Source organism: Channa argus, chromosome 10, assembly GCF_033026475.1.
Source record: "Channa argus isolate prfri chromosome 10, Channa argus male v1.0, whole genome shotgun sequence".
In the NCBI taxonomy this organism is placed as follows: Eukaryota; Metazoa; Chordata; class Actinopteri; order Anabantiformes; family Channidae; genus Channa; species Channa argus.
Genome location: NC_090206.1, coordinates 25921190 through 25938403, shown reverse-complemented (window position 1 = coordinate 25938403; position 17214 = coordinate 25921190). Strand labels below are relative to the sequence as shown.

Below are 17214 nucleotides of genomic sequence, written 5' to 3'. Positions count from 1 at the left end.
ATTGCAGACGCTCAAATGTAACTTCTGGGAGGTTGGTGTACTGACAGCAATGTTGTGTTACACATAAAACATACACACTCAAATTGTCACTCAAAGCTACAGTATGGAATTTATTTTCAAGTACATTTTAGCAGAAATGTCATTCAAAATGCATCTTGTGGTGCAGAGGTTCTGTCAATGCCTCCTGTTAAGTCAGAGTCATGGAACAGCACTTATGGGAGACTCACCCTTCTAACCAGAATTTCGATTTCTGATTGATTATTTCTGTTCTGGATTTTCTTATTTATTGTCATTTCATCAATACATTAAAAGGCTGTACAGAGCGTAGCAGAGTGTAGCAGAGTGTAGAAGAGCACAGTGGAGCAGGCTAATTTAGCTACGGTTACGTACTGTATAGTTTTAAATTCAAATTTAAAAATGTGTCTCAAGTACCAAAACTGTAATTACTCATTATGTAAAGCTGCCCAATTAATATTACTACATAGTATACTTCTGTCTTATACTACACACCTGAGTAAATGTACCTGCATTGCACCTCTTGGGATATTGGAGGGAAACCTGCTGAGGGTACAGATGTGCTGGATTTTGTGGCCTGTCTATGAAATTAAAATTGTTGGCTTTTGTGGTCTGTTATGTGTAATGGATATATAAATAAAAAAAGAGCGAGAGAAAGACCAAACATAAAAAAGAAAATTGACGATCATTATGATCTGAAATCTGGTGCAAAAATACAGTGAGGGCCACTAACTGTTGCTTTTAACCACCTTCTCTATTTTGTAGAGCAGGTTTGTCATCCTTCCCATGTCATCATTTCAAACTGATATGTCATCCGGATTTGCTTTATTTGTGTTTAATTTGCACAAAAGGTTTAAAAAAAAATTTTCTGAGGAGCCTGTTCATACTGCTGGAGACAAACTGCAACCAGGAGGAGGAAGAAAAAAATGAAAGAGGAGGAAGTGAGTCCTATGTGAGGAGATGAAGACTGTGGAAGAGATAAGGTGGAGAGGTGATGAGGGAGAGCGATAAAGAGATGGAGAGAAGGGGAAGGAGAGAGGAGACGAGTGTTTCCCGTCCAAGAAGACACTTCAGATGATACAGAGAGAAAACGCCTCGTAAAGAACGACAACATCTCTCCCTCTCTTTCTTATCTCCTCTCCACAGTGTGAGCGGAGGAAGGAGAGGTGATTCAAGGTGAAGAACGAGGCGGCCATATTAAATAAAAATGAGAGGAGAGTGGACGGAGGAGGAAAGGAAGGAAGAAAAGGCAAAGAAGGTGAGAGGGAAGCAAAGGAAGGAAGGAAATGAAAAAAGGAGGTATGAAAAGGGTCAGGAAGGAAGAAGGAAAGGAAAGAGGAAAAAGTATAAAAGCAAATAATAGGAGAATGAAAATGGCGTACAAAGAGGAAATAAAGGTAAGTATTAAAACAATTATGAAAGTAGAAAAAGAAATGTAAAGAAAAGGAAAAGCAGAAGGAAAGCAGAGAGAAAAGAAGCATGAAGGCTTGAGAAAGGATGGACAGCAAGGAAGGAAAGAAAGAAATAAAGATGACAAGAACGTGTAGTTCAAAGGCAGAGGAAAAGCCGGAAATGAAGGAAACGGAAACAAAAAGGAGAAAATGAGAAATGAAGAAGAAAGATGGGAGGAAAAAAGGAAGAGGGGATAATGGAAGAGAGAAGGAAACAGGAGGCAGCGAGGAAAAGAAGAAAATAGGTTAAGACGTGAAAAGGATGAAGGGAAGAGGAAAGTAAATTAAAAGGAGAAGAAAGGATGGAAAACGAAGAAGGTTCCAGGGGAGGAAGCATGAAGCCCCCTTTTGCTCCATAAAACCCCTCTGAGATCAGCCGACCGCTGCGTCATTTTCTGCCTCAGCGCTGAAGCAGTTAACCAACACACACACACACTCACACACACACACTCACACACCTCTGTCAGTCATAAAATCCACGGACCCTGCAGGGCAGAGCGTGACGGGGGCAGAGGTGTGTGTGTCTTGGTGAGACAGAGACCATATAAAGTAGCAGAGGTAAAAACAGTCTTTATGGTTGGAGTCTGCAGACTGTGAAATCCTGGTGGGCTGAGACTAGAGGAGGAAGATGAGGATGATGAGGAGGAAGCAGACAGAGATTAGCAGCATGAGGAAGGTAACGGAATAAAAAACGACCTTCTGCCAGAGCTTTTAACCATCTTTCAGTGATTTTCTTTTTGCAACTTTGCCACTAATCACAACAATCACGTCCTCAAAAACGAACCCTAGTGAAACAGGATGTCACAGATTTCATGTGTGGAGCTGTTTTCTGCATCATTTCACCACATGAGACACCAACACGTTCTCATCCCACGGCGCCACATTGTGCCGCGGTGACCTAACCGTCAGCATGTACGGCAGAAGGGACCATCCATGGTTGGACTCGATACGCAGCCCGTAGACTGGGGACTGTCCACAGTACACTAGAGCCTCCAGTCAACAAAGGAGTTCTACTGCATGTTGTTAGCTTCATGTTTTCTACTGCTCATCTGTGTACGCACCCTAGTTATACTGTAGCCTGAACAGAAGTACATGTAGTACAGGTACTCTTTGGGTACCTCGGGTGTCTTATAAGATAGGAAGAAGATACAGACCATCACTCAGAACAAGTCCAAGAACTTGTGAAACTCTGAAACAGTGGCTATAGTAGACGTCTCTGACTCTGGACCCAAGTTGACATCAAACTGTCAGAGATTCCTCGCTGTCTTTCCGCCCTGCAGCTGGCTGAACCAAAACACAAACAGTCAGAGCTGCTGCATTTCTGTCCTGTTTGTGTCTAAATCAGAGTGAGAAGACAAACTCGAAACTAACAGACAGTGATGGAGACTTGCTGCTCTGCTCGCTGGTTCTGCTTCTTCTTGTTTGTCAGGTCAAACTCTGAGGCTGCTGTGGGAATGAAGCAAACGCCCAACGGGAAGTAGAAAAGATGCGGAGGCAACACAACAGACCGCAGCCTCCATTAAAAAAGATCAATTATTGTCCACAGAAGCCGCTGTAATGAAATACGCAAAGGACGGAAAGAGCTGCTGGGGATTTTGTTTAGTTTCCTGATGAGTGAAGTCATGTTTCGCTCTCTCTCCAGTAGCTGTCACTTCCCTCGCCATCACCTGTCAGTCAGGATGGAGACGGAGGCGGTTGCCGCGGCGACTGCCAGTGACTGTACACTTGGCAGAAGGTTCTTTAACACCTCGAGTTGTTCTGTCTGTGTCTCCGTGTCTCTCCGCAGACTCACTGCTGACACTCCTGATTGTCACTTAGCATCTGCTGCAAATTACTGGACTGTTCCTGAAAACACTGTACTACTACTCAGTGACTTTTACCGTATATCGACATTGCAGAGTTAGTGAAACTGCTTCAAATACCTATACTACTGCGTTTATTGACACTAGGACTTACCCTGATACATACTACTGTTAGTGATATTATTACTGCTTCTGAAAATACTAATAGGACTGCTGCTGCTACTAGTACTACTGTAACTGTAAGTACTGATACTGATGGGACTATACTGGTATAGTTAATGACACTAATGCTCCTACTATCAGTCTAACGTCAACTGTTACGGATACCACTAATATTAATGGGACCTGTACTTAAACTGATACTAGTACTGTTACTGAAACTACTACAGACAGCGCTGTTAATTGAAGCACTGATATGGGAGCCGTTAGTACAAGTACTACTGGTACTGATTCTACAGATGTTAATAATAGTAATACTGACACTGATACTAGTACTGTTGACACTACTACTGATACTGATTCTACTGCAGATAGTAAAACTGCTACTGTTACTTATGCGACTCGTGAACAGGGCAATGAACTGACTACAACGAAATTACTGTTAATAAAGCTCCTGCTGTTTCTCAAACTACTACTGTTACATATACTACAGATGTCAATGGGACTACTAACAATACCGATACTTAATGGGATGACTACTAATACTATTGCTCATATTGAGGCTATTACTGTTAGTGAAACTGCTACTACAATAGTTCCATTAAAGTAAAGTTGTGTCCAGTTTTAGTCCTAAAGTCTTAAAAACGAGGAAAGACAAGTTGAATAGAGGCAACATTCAGACTCTTTATGTGAACACGTTCGTGCACAGATGTTTAATCCAAACCACTGGGAACAATACAGATTGTACTGAAGAGCATCTAAGCTCAAGGGTCCACTTACCATTAAGAATTTGAAGTTTCATCACCATGAGATGCAGATGCAAGCTCTGAATTCTTGATAATTAAACATCTGATTTTAGATTCTTCTAATGTAGGAAACACTCATCTTTTCTATGTGCAGGTAGTTTTTGTTTGTTTCTTTAGCTAAACTCTTCACTTTTGATTCGCGGCGGCGTAAACCTGCGAGAAATAGTGCAGAATGTAGCTTTGAGCATATGTTGGCTTGTTTTCCTACAAAATAATAGAACAAGAACCCAGAACACACACAATCTGAATCAACAAAATCTCAACCAAACCAAACCCCAGTATTATTCTGCTTCTTGCCAACCAAACATTACACACTCTGTCACACAGTGAGTGCAGCAATGATCTGCAGCATCTGTACTACTGCTGCTAACAACAGCAGCCATATTGTGTGTGAGTGTGTGTGTGTGCACGTGTCTGTGTGCGTGGGGGGGGGTCGAGCTTGTTGCAGTAGCGTTTTTACTTCAGTACTAAATTCGTTTTATTTTGAGTACTTACTTAACTTAAACTTTTGTAATAGAACATATCAGCAACTACTGAATTGTGATTAAAATGTGGTTAGTTTCAGCTCCACCTTTACCAGCTGCTGTTTCCGTTCCACACCCAGATTCTGTAGGAAGACAGATGGTTGTCTTAATTTCTTATTCATTACTACAAATATTTATTTCCTATATGTTTCACATTCGAAAGCATGTTTGCAGTTTACATCCCAAATACAGAATGAGTTCACGGTAAATGTTCCCTGGCGTGTTTCCCCCAACATTTGCATGCTCAGTGGTAATAAGAGGAAATTAAAGTGCTTCTCTCCTTAAATCTGTACATGAATTAAACTTAAACGTCGACTTCACCAATTTTCAACTTGCTCTCTACGGTTTTAGTTTAGGATGTAAATGTACATTAATGCCTTTAATGTGGCTACATCAGGAAATACTGTTACAGGAAGCCCAGTGCATGTGTGTATTAAATGTGCTGTGTAGACATGCGACTGTTTACACAGACTTTCTTTCCTCGTGGGAACATAAAATAATGTCCCATAATGCAAAGTAGGGTTAGTGGATGCACCACATTTAGTTCACTACCAGTGTTGTCAGGAATTTTTGATCAGTTCTCACAAATTCAAAGGTCAAAGTCCAGTTTTAGGGTTGAGGTTTGAATGAGCTTAAGGTCGGGGTCAGAGGAGAGTTAGGCTTTTATTATTGATGGTTAAAGATTAGTGTAAGGGGCAAGTGGATTCATTATGCCAGGGCCCTCACAACAGAAGGTCAAACGTGTGTGTGTGTGTGTGTGTAGGGAAACACAGTTCAGCAGTCCAGTGTACAGAGCAGCTGTACAGCATCTGCCCTCTGCCTACAGGTGTGTGTCTGTGTGTGTGTGTGGTGGAAGGCAGCAACCTCCAGCTCTCCTGAGTCATACCACCTGCTACCAACACACACACACACACACACACACACAGAGGGCTAACATACATGATTAAAATGTGGTGTATTAGGGTGGAGCTAAATGAGGCCAAAGCCGCAACAAGAATCATCTGACGTGTGCAACACAACATCATGTTTCTTCTACAGGCTTTGTTTGCCCCATTCCTCCTGCTATTGGACCGATAGTGCCCCCAATTACCATAGCAACCGAGCAGCACAACTAATTTACATGTTACTCAGCCTGTACAAGTCCTTTGCTCTCTGTGAACTCGGCGGACAGTAGTCTACCGTCTGAAAGCTGCAACCTACAGCACCATTTCCAGTGTGACCAGTATGTCCACTGTATCCAGCGCAACAGGCAGAAAACACCGCTGTTTCCCATCGAGCTCCACTAAAACCTTTCTGCTGCCACATCTGAGCATTGCAATCTTTATACAAAGTTAATTCAATTACTACACAGGATTTTCTTACACCTAATAAATGCAACACTATTTGCCGTAGCGACATTACTGCAAACATGAAACTTCATCCTCTTTATTTCATCCTCCTCCTCCTCCTCCTCCTCTCTCCATGCCTGCATTTACTGTCGCCTGTTTTGTTCTTGTTGTCGTGTGTGTGTGTGTGTGTGTGTGTGTAGCCTCAGGCAGGATTCCGTTCCACTTCACTCATGTTGTTGGAGCAGGTGGCAAACCAATACACACCCACACAGATTAAAACACACTTTACACACACAATAACACAGTAACGAAATTATGCTTCATGTGTATTTTTTTGGGGGGGGATTTTGGCTCCTCATAAAAGTAAAGCACACACACACACATATATACACACGCTGATCTTTGTGTTTGAGCCACTGAGACGACTCAATACAATCACAGCCCTGAGGGGGCGACCGAGATAGATGGGGACAGACATAGATTGAGAGAGACGATGAATAGGAGACTTCCTTCATGCTTCTGAAGGTTTTCTATAGATCGGTGAAAATAAAAAATCTTTTATTCAGATGTAGCAGTTTATTTTTCGCCTTCCTTTTCTTTCCCGTGCCGAGAATGTGCACGCATGTTCTGGGGCTGAGCCTCTCCCTTGGCACAGAACCCGTAGGTGGTCCAGCTTAAGCAACTCAAGTGAAAAACAAAGGTTTACACCTGCACTTTGAGCTTCAGAAACACTTTTATTGCCCCTGCAGTCATAAAACTGACGAGGTGAACTGTGGGCCACACCTGCCTTTATTCAAATTCCCCTCGACATGATGTGGTTGGGCTCGGTGGTGACACGTTCTGTTTAGAGTACTTCGGAGCGTCTTGGGAAAATGTACTGGAATGATGTACTTCATACTGGCTGATGCGTCTCACACCCCGTGATGGGATGGATGGAGCCGTCCTCGTCAGTGAGCCCTACACACGTCTGACTCGCTAACCTACCTGTGCGACAAGCCCAACACACAGGGCTGAGAGGATTAGCTACTGCTGACTGATGTCCATGTTCTGGAATGCGCGTGTTGTAGGAAAAATAATGTCGGCCTGTGATTGTGTGTGTAACAAAGGCCCCTTTGTGACCACAGCAACACACATGCAGACACACACACACCGTCACCACTGCAGTTATTTGAGAAAGATCAATCTCCATCTTTCCATCATATCCACAACTTAGAGTAATACAAATACTACAACAATTACTATCAAACTACTACTACAGTACTGCAGTAGCTGCTGGTTATTTACCCATTCGTCAAAAACATGTAATTAGCTGAAAAATGTTTTACCAGTGTTACTTACAGTAGAAGCAGGAAACTGCTGTCTAGCAACAGCCAGACATAGAAATTGTTAATATTAAGAAGTGTGTTGTCTGTTCTCTGAAAGATCTGTGGCATAAATTGTGTTTTTATTTTCTATGCATAATGTGAGGTGTTAATGAACTTTAAAAAGCATAAGTGAAAATGGTGAAATGGAAAGATGCCCATCTCTAAAATAGCCCCAGTGTGCTGACGATGTCTTCTCCTTTGGCGTATAACCATTGGAAGGCCATATTTTTCATCAGCCATCAGTCTAGCGGCTCCATGAGGCTGCGCGGCTAAACGCAGGGACAATGCGAGCGTGTCGATATTTGTTAATTAACACTAGACACAAAGTACTGCTGCTGGAATTGATGGTAATGTCGGCCATTGTGCAGATATTTGCTCATACAACTATCTGACATGTTGGACTGATGGTGGTGCAGCACACGTGAGTCCTTTAAAGGCCCAGAGGAATCAAAAACTGGAACAGACACAATTCAATTCAATTCAATTAGCAGATGTGTTCAGCAGTAACTGTACTTCCATCAAAGACACATCTGAGTAGAGCAACAGTATCTGTACTTCACACCCTCCTCTCATCTGTGTCTGCCTGATGACAGACACTCTGCCCCTGCCTGGCTACAATTTTAGCCACCGCCTTGAAATTACTGCAATTTTCTTGAGGGGGGGGCTCAGCTACCAGCTACCCGGCTCTTTACAGTGTCTTTCTCAGAGAGTGAGCCAGACCACAGAGAAAACAGGAAGTCCTCTGTCCGTCAAAGTGCAGGAACACGTGTTATTGATTAAAAAAAGCACCTGTTTTAAATCAGAGCCAATCTAATGCTCTGTAACTGTAGCCGAGCAAAGTGATTATGAGAGCTCAAAGTGAACATTAACAGGCCTGTTTAAATGGTGTTACTGTACAGTAAATCTCTGGGTGTGTCTTTATACTGGACATTTATACTTCCTGGCGTGGACAGAAAGTGAAATTTCACGATTGGCCCGATAATTATTATGTTTTCTTTCCACTTTCCCTCGACACATAGACAGGAGAAGCTATAGATCAGCACTTTTCCAACCTACAGTATTTGCTTTGCCACCCCTTCAAATCCAGCAATTCCTTTTCTATTACACACATGGCTTGTAAACATTTCAAGATGGATTTTTCCCTCCCGGGTTGTGTGATGTGAGATAAAAGCACCCAGTATTTCACTAGAAAAGATTAGAAAACAATTTGAGAAAACACAAACCAAACCATTGCTTTTTCTCCACATGGTGTTGTTGACTTTTTGAAGGCAGCTTCAAAGCAGCAGTTCACTCCATCAGACGGACTTGGTATGAGATTGCACAGCTTCAGAACCCGTCTGTTGAAACCCTCACACCTTTCAGACATCTGACTGGGCTTGTATCTGACATTTTCCTTAACTTTTTAAAACAGCACTCCTCCAGCGTCCACACCCCAGAAAGTCTGCAGTTTTAAAGGTCGGCTTCAGTCATATTGTTCTACATATTGTTCTTTTGGTTCTAGTTTGAGCAGTACATGTAAATAAATGTCATCAAACTTCCCTCTGACTTCACTATATTGAATTATCTCTTTACTTCCTACTGGAAAACGCCTCCAGATGACATCACTTGGAGGAACCTTCAGTTCAGGTGTTGCCATCTTGTTGCTCGTACTATGTAGTTTGATATAGTGGTCAACCTGTTTTTCCAGAGCTCCTCCAGAAAACATCATCTGATCTCCTACTGACGAAAAACTCCTACTGGTGATGTTGTTTAGTTAAACTTCTTCATATTAAAATATTTCTCTGCTTCTGAGGGAAGTTTAAAAGTATTAATGTACATTTACATCCTTAACTAAAGCCACAGAGAGCAAGTTGAAAATTGGCGAAGTTGCCCTTTAACTTCTCTGTCAAGCTTTTTTTCATTTCAACTATTTCTGCTTTTTCTTGCACAACAATTTGGATGTGTCCCCACAAAGATAGTTGAAGAATGTGCACCATTATCTCCAAATTCATCCACGATAGAATTATGAGAACATGACCTCTTTGGGCATCGTGGTCTTTTGCACCTTTTTTTCATTTTAGTTTAGTTCTACATAGTTTTTAGTTTTAGTCACTTTGCATCTTTTTGTTGCCATTTTGATTGAGCTCTTCAACAGGAAACATGCACGGTAACTTTAAAAGTCGTCTGACTTCTTAGGAAATCCTGTTGAGTATTGCATCCATAATTATGTCTTGTACCTCTCTGTGATAACTGACCTTTCATTGCACCTTCCTGTGTGGCCTTCAAATCAACCATAAACCTCTGTTAGAGACAATAGCTGCAGACAGAAACATTCACTGGTCGTGTAAAACTAATTATGAATCAAAGTCATCCTGTTCTCCTTCACACGGCTGCTAGGCGCCATGATACAAGAGCAGGACAGCAGACACGTTGGCCCACAACAGCGCAGATGGAAACATTTTTCTGCATTCTGGTTGTTATCAAAAGTATAAATGCGCTCGGAACGTTTTCATCTTCGCCAAAAATGCAGCTCATATCTATTTATCAATAACACTATCAATGTCCAAAAAGTCCTTTAAACAATTTAAAGTCGTATAATATGAAAAAAGAATATCGGGACTAAAACTGAAAAACTGATGTGACCTTTTTCTGACTGTTTACATGGAAATATGGAGCTCAGGCTGATGCAATCCATGAAATCCAGTGCATAGGTGAGATGAATAAACACTCAACGCTTGCATGAACTGAATGACAGGTAACACACACTCAGAGAGCGACACACAAACACACACACCTTCTCTTTCAAAGGGCAGAGCTTTCCATAGAAGGAGGGATTGTGTTGGATTGGGTGGAAGGAGGGGCTAGACGGGGGGAGGTGGAGGGGAGTGGTTCAGTACTATGAGTCAGTGCACACACACACACACACACACACACACACACACACACACACACAAACACAGGCCATTGTGTTACCATAGAGACAGCAGAGCTGGTCAGCGTAAAAGCAGGAAGAAAACTGCCGGACTGTTAATGCTGAGTCCAGACAAGAGCGGGACTCAGAGAGAGGAGGGGGACATGTGACCTCATTAACCTTTGACCTCTTTACTCTTGGCTACTAATAAGAGTTCCTGAGTGATATTTGACCTTTGGCCCTGCCAGGTTCAGCACCTGCTCAGTGTCATCTTTGATCTCGGTCGTTGCTGTAGGTTCAAAGTCCAGTGTGTGTATGTGTGTGTGTGTGTGTGTGTGTAGCTGTAAATGTAAAGCAACAGACTCAGACAGAATGGTTGACATGTTCACAGAGTGTATCATGGAGAGAAAATGTGCTTAGAATATTTCCAATACATTTGAACTTCCCCACTGTTCAAAAAGCTGCAGGAAATAAAGGAGAAACTCAGAGTTGGTCGTCTCGCATGTTGAGGATCATGAAGATTGGCCGCGACATCGTCTGATTACAGGATACAAAATGAGTGTCTGACATGCAATTGTTATTCAGAAGAAGAATGGATGGAGCAATGCTGAGGATCTGAGTCCAAATTCCCCCAGCAGAGCCATGTCCAGATAAAAAAAACTGATTGGAGCTAACCAGCACAGTCTGCATTCAGAAGGAATTGGATTAAACATTAGAAAAGTGTGAAAATCCCGCTGTATAATATGATCTAAATCTGTGCTGGACCCAACAAATGACTTACATGTTACCTTTCTAATAATTTCAGGTTGTAATTTAATCCTGTAAATATCCTGGGATATATCAAATGTGCTTAATTCTTTGATTTATAAAAAATCCACATTAAAATCAGCATGTGTTGCATGTGTCTAATCATAGAATAATTCCCTGATGTGCAGAAAGATTCTGATATGACCTCTGACTTGAAAACATTAAATACGTAATCAGTAAATGCAAACTCTCCCTTTCAAACCTGTTGGGAGCCATGTTCTACATTTGCAGCTCTGAATGTCACTGATTTGTCAAACTCCTGAGCTCCTGAAACGGCTCCTCAGCTCCTCCTATGAAATCATTTCGGTAGCCCTGCTTTTTAAGAGTGTGCTCCGTGGTGGGAAAATGCTCCGAATCCCTTTTCTCTCCGTGTGTGAAGGATGAAAATGAAAATGAAATACTGTACCTCTACCTGTAGTGATCCCACTGTTCCCGCTGCGACTCCACCCACTTCAACCACCCATGGAATGCACAGAGAGCTCCACTTTAACATTTAAGCAACATGTTTATTGAAAGGAAATCTGCTTTAAGCAGCGAAAAACAAAACAAAAATGAAAAAAACACTGTACATTTATTTCCCCAGAGAAGAAAAGTACAAGATTAGGCAGGTGTGTGATTGAGCAGAGTTGTTATGAGGCTGCGTGGCTTTGAATCCGACTTGAGTGAAGTGTGACGCCTGCGGGCTCGAGTGTTAACAGGCTAAATATTAACCCAGCAGGAGCGTTAGCGAGCTGCTAACACCAGCAGGAAACTCGGCTAAAGCAACCAAACAAGGAAAAACAGTCGGCTTCATGCAGACTTTATAATGGTGATGACACTGAATATGCAGGTGTGTGTGTGTGTGTGTGTGTGAGTCTTTGGTACAGGCGTTTAGAGGGTGAACACAAGTCCTTCAAAAGCAGGAGAACAATGAAATGCCCCTGTGAAGCACACACACCGTACACAGTAATGTTGCAGCGTAAACAACAGATGAGGAAGCACAAAGAAACAGAATATTTGACATGTTCACATATATGTACAGTCTGAGTATCACAACACGACACGATAATGTGATTGTCTCCATGGATTTCACAGTGCACATGACTTTTCTTTCATTTTCACGGCCGCAAGTCCCCCAGCGTGAAGCCACAAAACTATCGACGTGGCGGGAAAGCTCGTCACAATCACACGGTTAATGACCCCCCATCTCCAGTCCTCGTTTGTACATTAAATAGAATAGAGCAAGGCACTCTGGGTAAAAGAAGGTGAAAGCGGGAGCCTGGAAAATTACCTGCCATTAATCTGTGCAAACAATTGACTTCTTAGCCCCGGTGATTGGGAACACGGCAAAATGAAAAGTCATATTTCAGCTGACCTGACAGGAGGTGTAGAGGTTAAGAAATGCTTCTATTTAGTCTTAGTGTACCTTTTCCTTCATAGTATAGTGGCTTTTTACAACCTTCTCTGTCTCCTCTTTCTCATTCCCTTTCTTTCTTCACTGCTTGGCTTCCTGACCAAGCTGAAATTACCTTAAATTGGTTGGAATTGGATGGGAACACTCTAAAGTGCTGCTCAGCCAGTCTATTTCCTGGCAAAAGAAAAGCCAAGAAACAATAAAAAATGTGTACAAAAAAAAAAAAAAGAAAAAGAAAAGAAAAGAAAGAACTCTTTTTGTCACTCTTTGTCACACTTCAACAAGCTGATCCGGTCATAAAGAGAAGCTTTAAGCCTTGAGTCAGCTCTCGAGGAAAAAGAAAACACATTCAAACTTAATGAGGATGTCAGAGTGAACCTTTCAATGGCTGCACAAAGAAACTCCACATTCAAAACACTTGTGAATAATAAAAAAGGACAAACTCATAATTTAACCCACCATGGAAATGAGATACTGAACACAAATAAAAGAAAAACACAGAGACAAAGGATAGACCCATATGGGAGTTGTCTTTTTCTAAAGGTTTTCTTAAAAAAAACTTTAACCTTAATTTTTATGACTTTGTTTGTTGTAATAGAACAACATACTGCAAGAATCAAACATTTTGATGTGTGATTAGGAGAAAAAAAACAGCAAAAACATCAACTCAAACATCGAAACAAAACAAAACAAAAAAAAAAAAACGACCCAAAATATGTTCTCAATCAACAGAGTTCATTTTGGGGCTGTGGTCAAGTCAACTATCAGCTGACACATACTGGTAAACCCATATTAGGTCTATCCCTTATGAAATCCTTCATGGTTTAAAAATGGTGGTGTCCATGTTGAGGTAAAAAACAAAACAGAAAACAACAGAAATGGTGAAAAGAAAGAAACAAATAAACAAAAAAAAAAATTAACAGCCATTTGGAAGTGGGTGCTGTGCAGGGGAATCAGTGCAGCTTTGGCGGAAGAATATCGGCTGTGCCAGTGGGTCCCAGCAAGACTACCACACCTTGGTCCAATAGATGCCCCTGTGGTACATTGGCGTGTTTGCGTAGTCTCCTACCTGTTTGTTGCTGTATTTGGGTGGGTTGGCCTTGTAGCTGTAATCCGAATACTGGTCGGAGCCCGTGGAGTTGTTGTCGCCCGTTCCCACAAAGGTGTTGGTAGCGGGGAGGTCTTGAACAGCCTGGTGCTTCTTGGAAGCAGAGGGCGACTGTGGCTGGAGCTGGATGGAGGGTAGAGGCGAATTTGAGCGGTAGTGGCGGCCAAGATCGGGGCTTCCTGGTGGGTAGTTAAGGGGCAGGTGGATTCTGGGACTGTCATTGACGCTGTCATTGATGAGGTTGAACTTGAGGCCTTTCTGCAGGCTGGCCTCCTCATCCTCCTCCAGTGGCTTGGCAGGTTTTGGAGCTTTCCCCTTCTTGGTCTTTTTCCCTTTGCCATTTTTGGGGCCCTGTTTTGGAGCATACAGGTCCTTGCTCTCCTTCTTGCCGGCCTGGTAGCCACTCTTTGTGTCCTTCTGCAGCCGGTGTCTGATGACCACCACGGCTACAATGACCAGAATCACACCAGCAATACCTGCAAGACTGCCATACAGAATGTTACTGCGCTGTGCGTGGGCATAGTTGGGATCACCAGCAATGTCCCTGTCCAAAGGTGTGTAGAGGCTGTGTCCAACCAGCGCTTCGATGAGGGAGACATTGGACTTGGTGTCATTGACAAAGACGTGGACTAGAGCAGTGGTGTGCCGGGGAGGCTTGCCTTTGTCACTGACCTTCACCACCAGGCGGTGCAGCCCGTTGTGCTTCCCCGTGAATTCCTGTGCCAGTGTGATCTCCCCACTGCTGGGTGAGATGTGGAACAGGCCATATGGGTTGCCACCTGTGATGGTATAGACCAGCTCAGCATTGGGTCCAGAATCAATGTCCTCAGCTTCTACCACCTCCACACGGGTCTCCGGTGGGGTGACAGGTGTCAGGTATGTGTAGGAGGAGTTGGCTGGTTTGGTGACATAAGGGGCATTGTCATTCTCATCCAGAACATTGATGGTTACCCCCACATACGAGGAACGAGGTGGGTCACCAGCATCCACGGCCTTCAGGCGGAATGTGTAGGTGCACTCCTTCTCGCGGTCAAAGGAGATGCTGGACAGAATTGTTCCTGTGCCGTTCTGGATGACAAACTTGCCATTGTCTGGTTCCACAGACAGCCTCACTCTGGCATTTTCACCCTTATCGGCGTCAGTGACAGTCACCACACCAACAGGATTGAGCGGAGGCATGTTCTCAATGACAGAGAAGCTGTAGCCGCTCAGCATAAACTTGGGGTCATTGTCATTGCGGTCCTGAACATTGATCACCACGGTAGCAGTACCAGTTTTGCTAGGAACACCTTTGTCTGCTGCTGCCACGTAGAACTCGTAACGGTCCTTCTCTTCGCGATCCAACAGGTTCTTCACACGAACCTCCCCGGTGTTGGTGTCAATCTCAAACAGCCTGTTGGCTGAAGAGTCAATGATGCTATAGGCCAACTCTGCATTGGTGCCACTGTCTGCGTCCGTTGCCACAACATCCAGAACCTTGTCACCTGGCTGGTTTCCCTCTGCAAACTCTACCTCCAGCATTGAAGGGGAAAAGGCTGGCGTGTTATCGTTCATGTCGGTGACTTGGACTTTAAGAGAGTTGGTGCTGGACAGGGCCGGGTTTCCAGAATCCACAGCGACAATTTCAATCCTGTAATCCTTAACACGTTCGTAATCCAGCAGGGTAGTTGTCTGCAGGAAGTATTTCCTCTTTCGATCATTGGCTGACTCGCTGGCAGGCCGGAGTTGAAACGGGACATCACCAGCAACCACGCACGTTACCACCGCATTCTCCCCCTCATCACGGTCTGATACTTGGACCAACGCTACTGGTGTACCAATAGGCATGTCCTCAGAGATGTTGGCAATGCCGTTGTAGTGTGTCACCAAGCCAATACCACGGATCTCGATGGCTGGTGCGTTGTCGTTCTGGTCCTTGATGTTGATGTTCACCATCACCTTGGAGCTCCTGGAGTTGGGCCCACGATCTTTGGCGACCACAGAGAACTTGAGGAAGTTCTCCTCCTCGCGGTCCACCATGCCTTTAACATAGATGATTCCGGTGGTGCGGTCAATGCGCAGAAGCCTCTGGACGGTCTCTGACGCCTGATGGAGGCTGTAGTCAATCTCTCCGTTGGTGCCCGAGTCTGCATCGTTGGCTCTGACCTACAAGGACAGAAGTAAAGGTTTATATTTTCATGGCCAAATAATGTCAGACACAAGTCAGAGTTTAATGAATGTTTAGATTCACATTCAGAAAGTCGCGATCCTTAATAATCCAACACAACAAAGCCTTTTGTGCCTTTCTGAGGGGGAGGATTTTTTCTGTTCTAACATAATAGAGGATCAAAGCTAAGCACATACACCCACACAACAACATCTTATGGCTGTGCAGTGGGTCATATCGCATCTAATGGCGAGATGAGTGAATGTTAATGCTCCTCTCATTATCAGAAAATCCCCAGCTCCTCGGGGCCCATTAGGAGACCGGAGAGGACAGACCACCACTGACCACGATCCAGCTTCATACGTTCAAACCAAAATAAATGGAAGTAATTAGTGAGCTAGGAGGTGGAAGCAGCCACCGGAGCATCACTTAGGATGTTCCCGTTAAGTCACCTTTCCGTCTACACATCTAACACTTCAATGCGACTCTAATTATTATTGTGTTCATTCAATGCCACAGCTACTGTTGGGAAATGTTGTGTGTGTGTGTGTGTGTGTGTGTGTGTAGTTTCAAACGAACTAGTTGTTGAACAGCTGATTTAATGTCCCAGGTGCTGCTGGTTCAGCGTTTCTTTAGCCTTCATCTGGGACTTACAGTAATGTAATTAGGGTTTTTACATTTTAAGGCCATCTATTCCTTTTAAGCAGAGCTGGATCTGAGCCAAGCTTGCACTCAGCAAAATAATTTGCTAAAATTCAAATTCTAAAAGTAACTGGTGTTTTTAAAAAAAAAAAAGAAACAAAAAAAGAAGGTGCGATTATTTGAGCCTATGTTGTTTAATACGAGGACACACGAACCAATTAAATGTGTCGTGGTGGTGCCAAGGTTTTTCGAAGGGCTGTTTTGACATTCTGGAAAACACACTCATTTGCTTCCTTGCCAATAACTGGAGTAGATCAATGCCACTCTGGTATCTGCAGGTAAATATAAAGCTGTGGCTTAGCTTATCATTAAACCAGGCAACAGGGGGAAACAGCTACTCTATCTCTGTAAAGAGGCCATTGGCGGAGCCGGCCAGCAGCTCTAAAGCTCAGAAATTAAAATGTTATACCTTTTGCTTTCTCTTTTTCGTGTGTGTGCACGAGTCCTTCTTTGGTAAAGTCTAAATTCCACCAACTAAAATGAATTGATTTCATAAATCAGTTAGACGGTTGGACTGAATTCAAGCTGCACTAGTCAGTTTAATTATTCTATAATTACAAAGAAACATTTCTGACATTTACTGACATAACAGTCAGTCCATGAAATGTGGAAAAAACTATACAATTAAAATTTGTCTGGGATGGTGCAGCCATGAAAAGGTCTAATATTTCACTCCGTTTAAACGTCCCACCGTGTGTCTCTTTACAAAAAAAGAGCTG

General features: G+C 43.1%; 1 protein-coding gene across 4 annotated transcripts in view; it reads right to left on the bottom strand.

Annotated features, from left to right (window-relative positions):
* LOC137133937 (protocadherin-1-like) overlaps positions 1 to 17214 on the bottom strand; it is a 189334-nt gene that overhangs the window by 153771 nt on the left and 18349 nt on the right. For all 4 annotated transcript variants that reach the window (XM_067518102.1, XM_067518105.1, XM_067518104.1 and 1 more), the window contains exon 3: positions 13609 to 15792. In XM_067518102.1, coding sequence (XP_067374203.1) covers positions 13609 to 15792 — 2184 coding nt within the window. The remainder of the gene's footprint in view (positions 1 to 13608; positions 15793 to 17214) is intronic.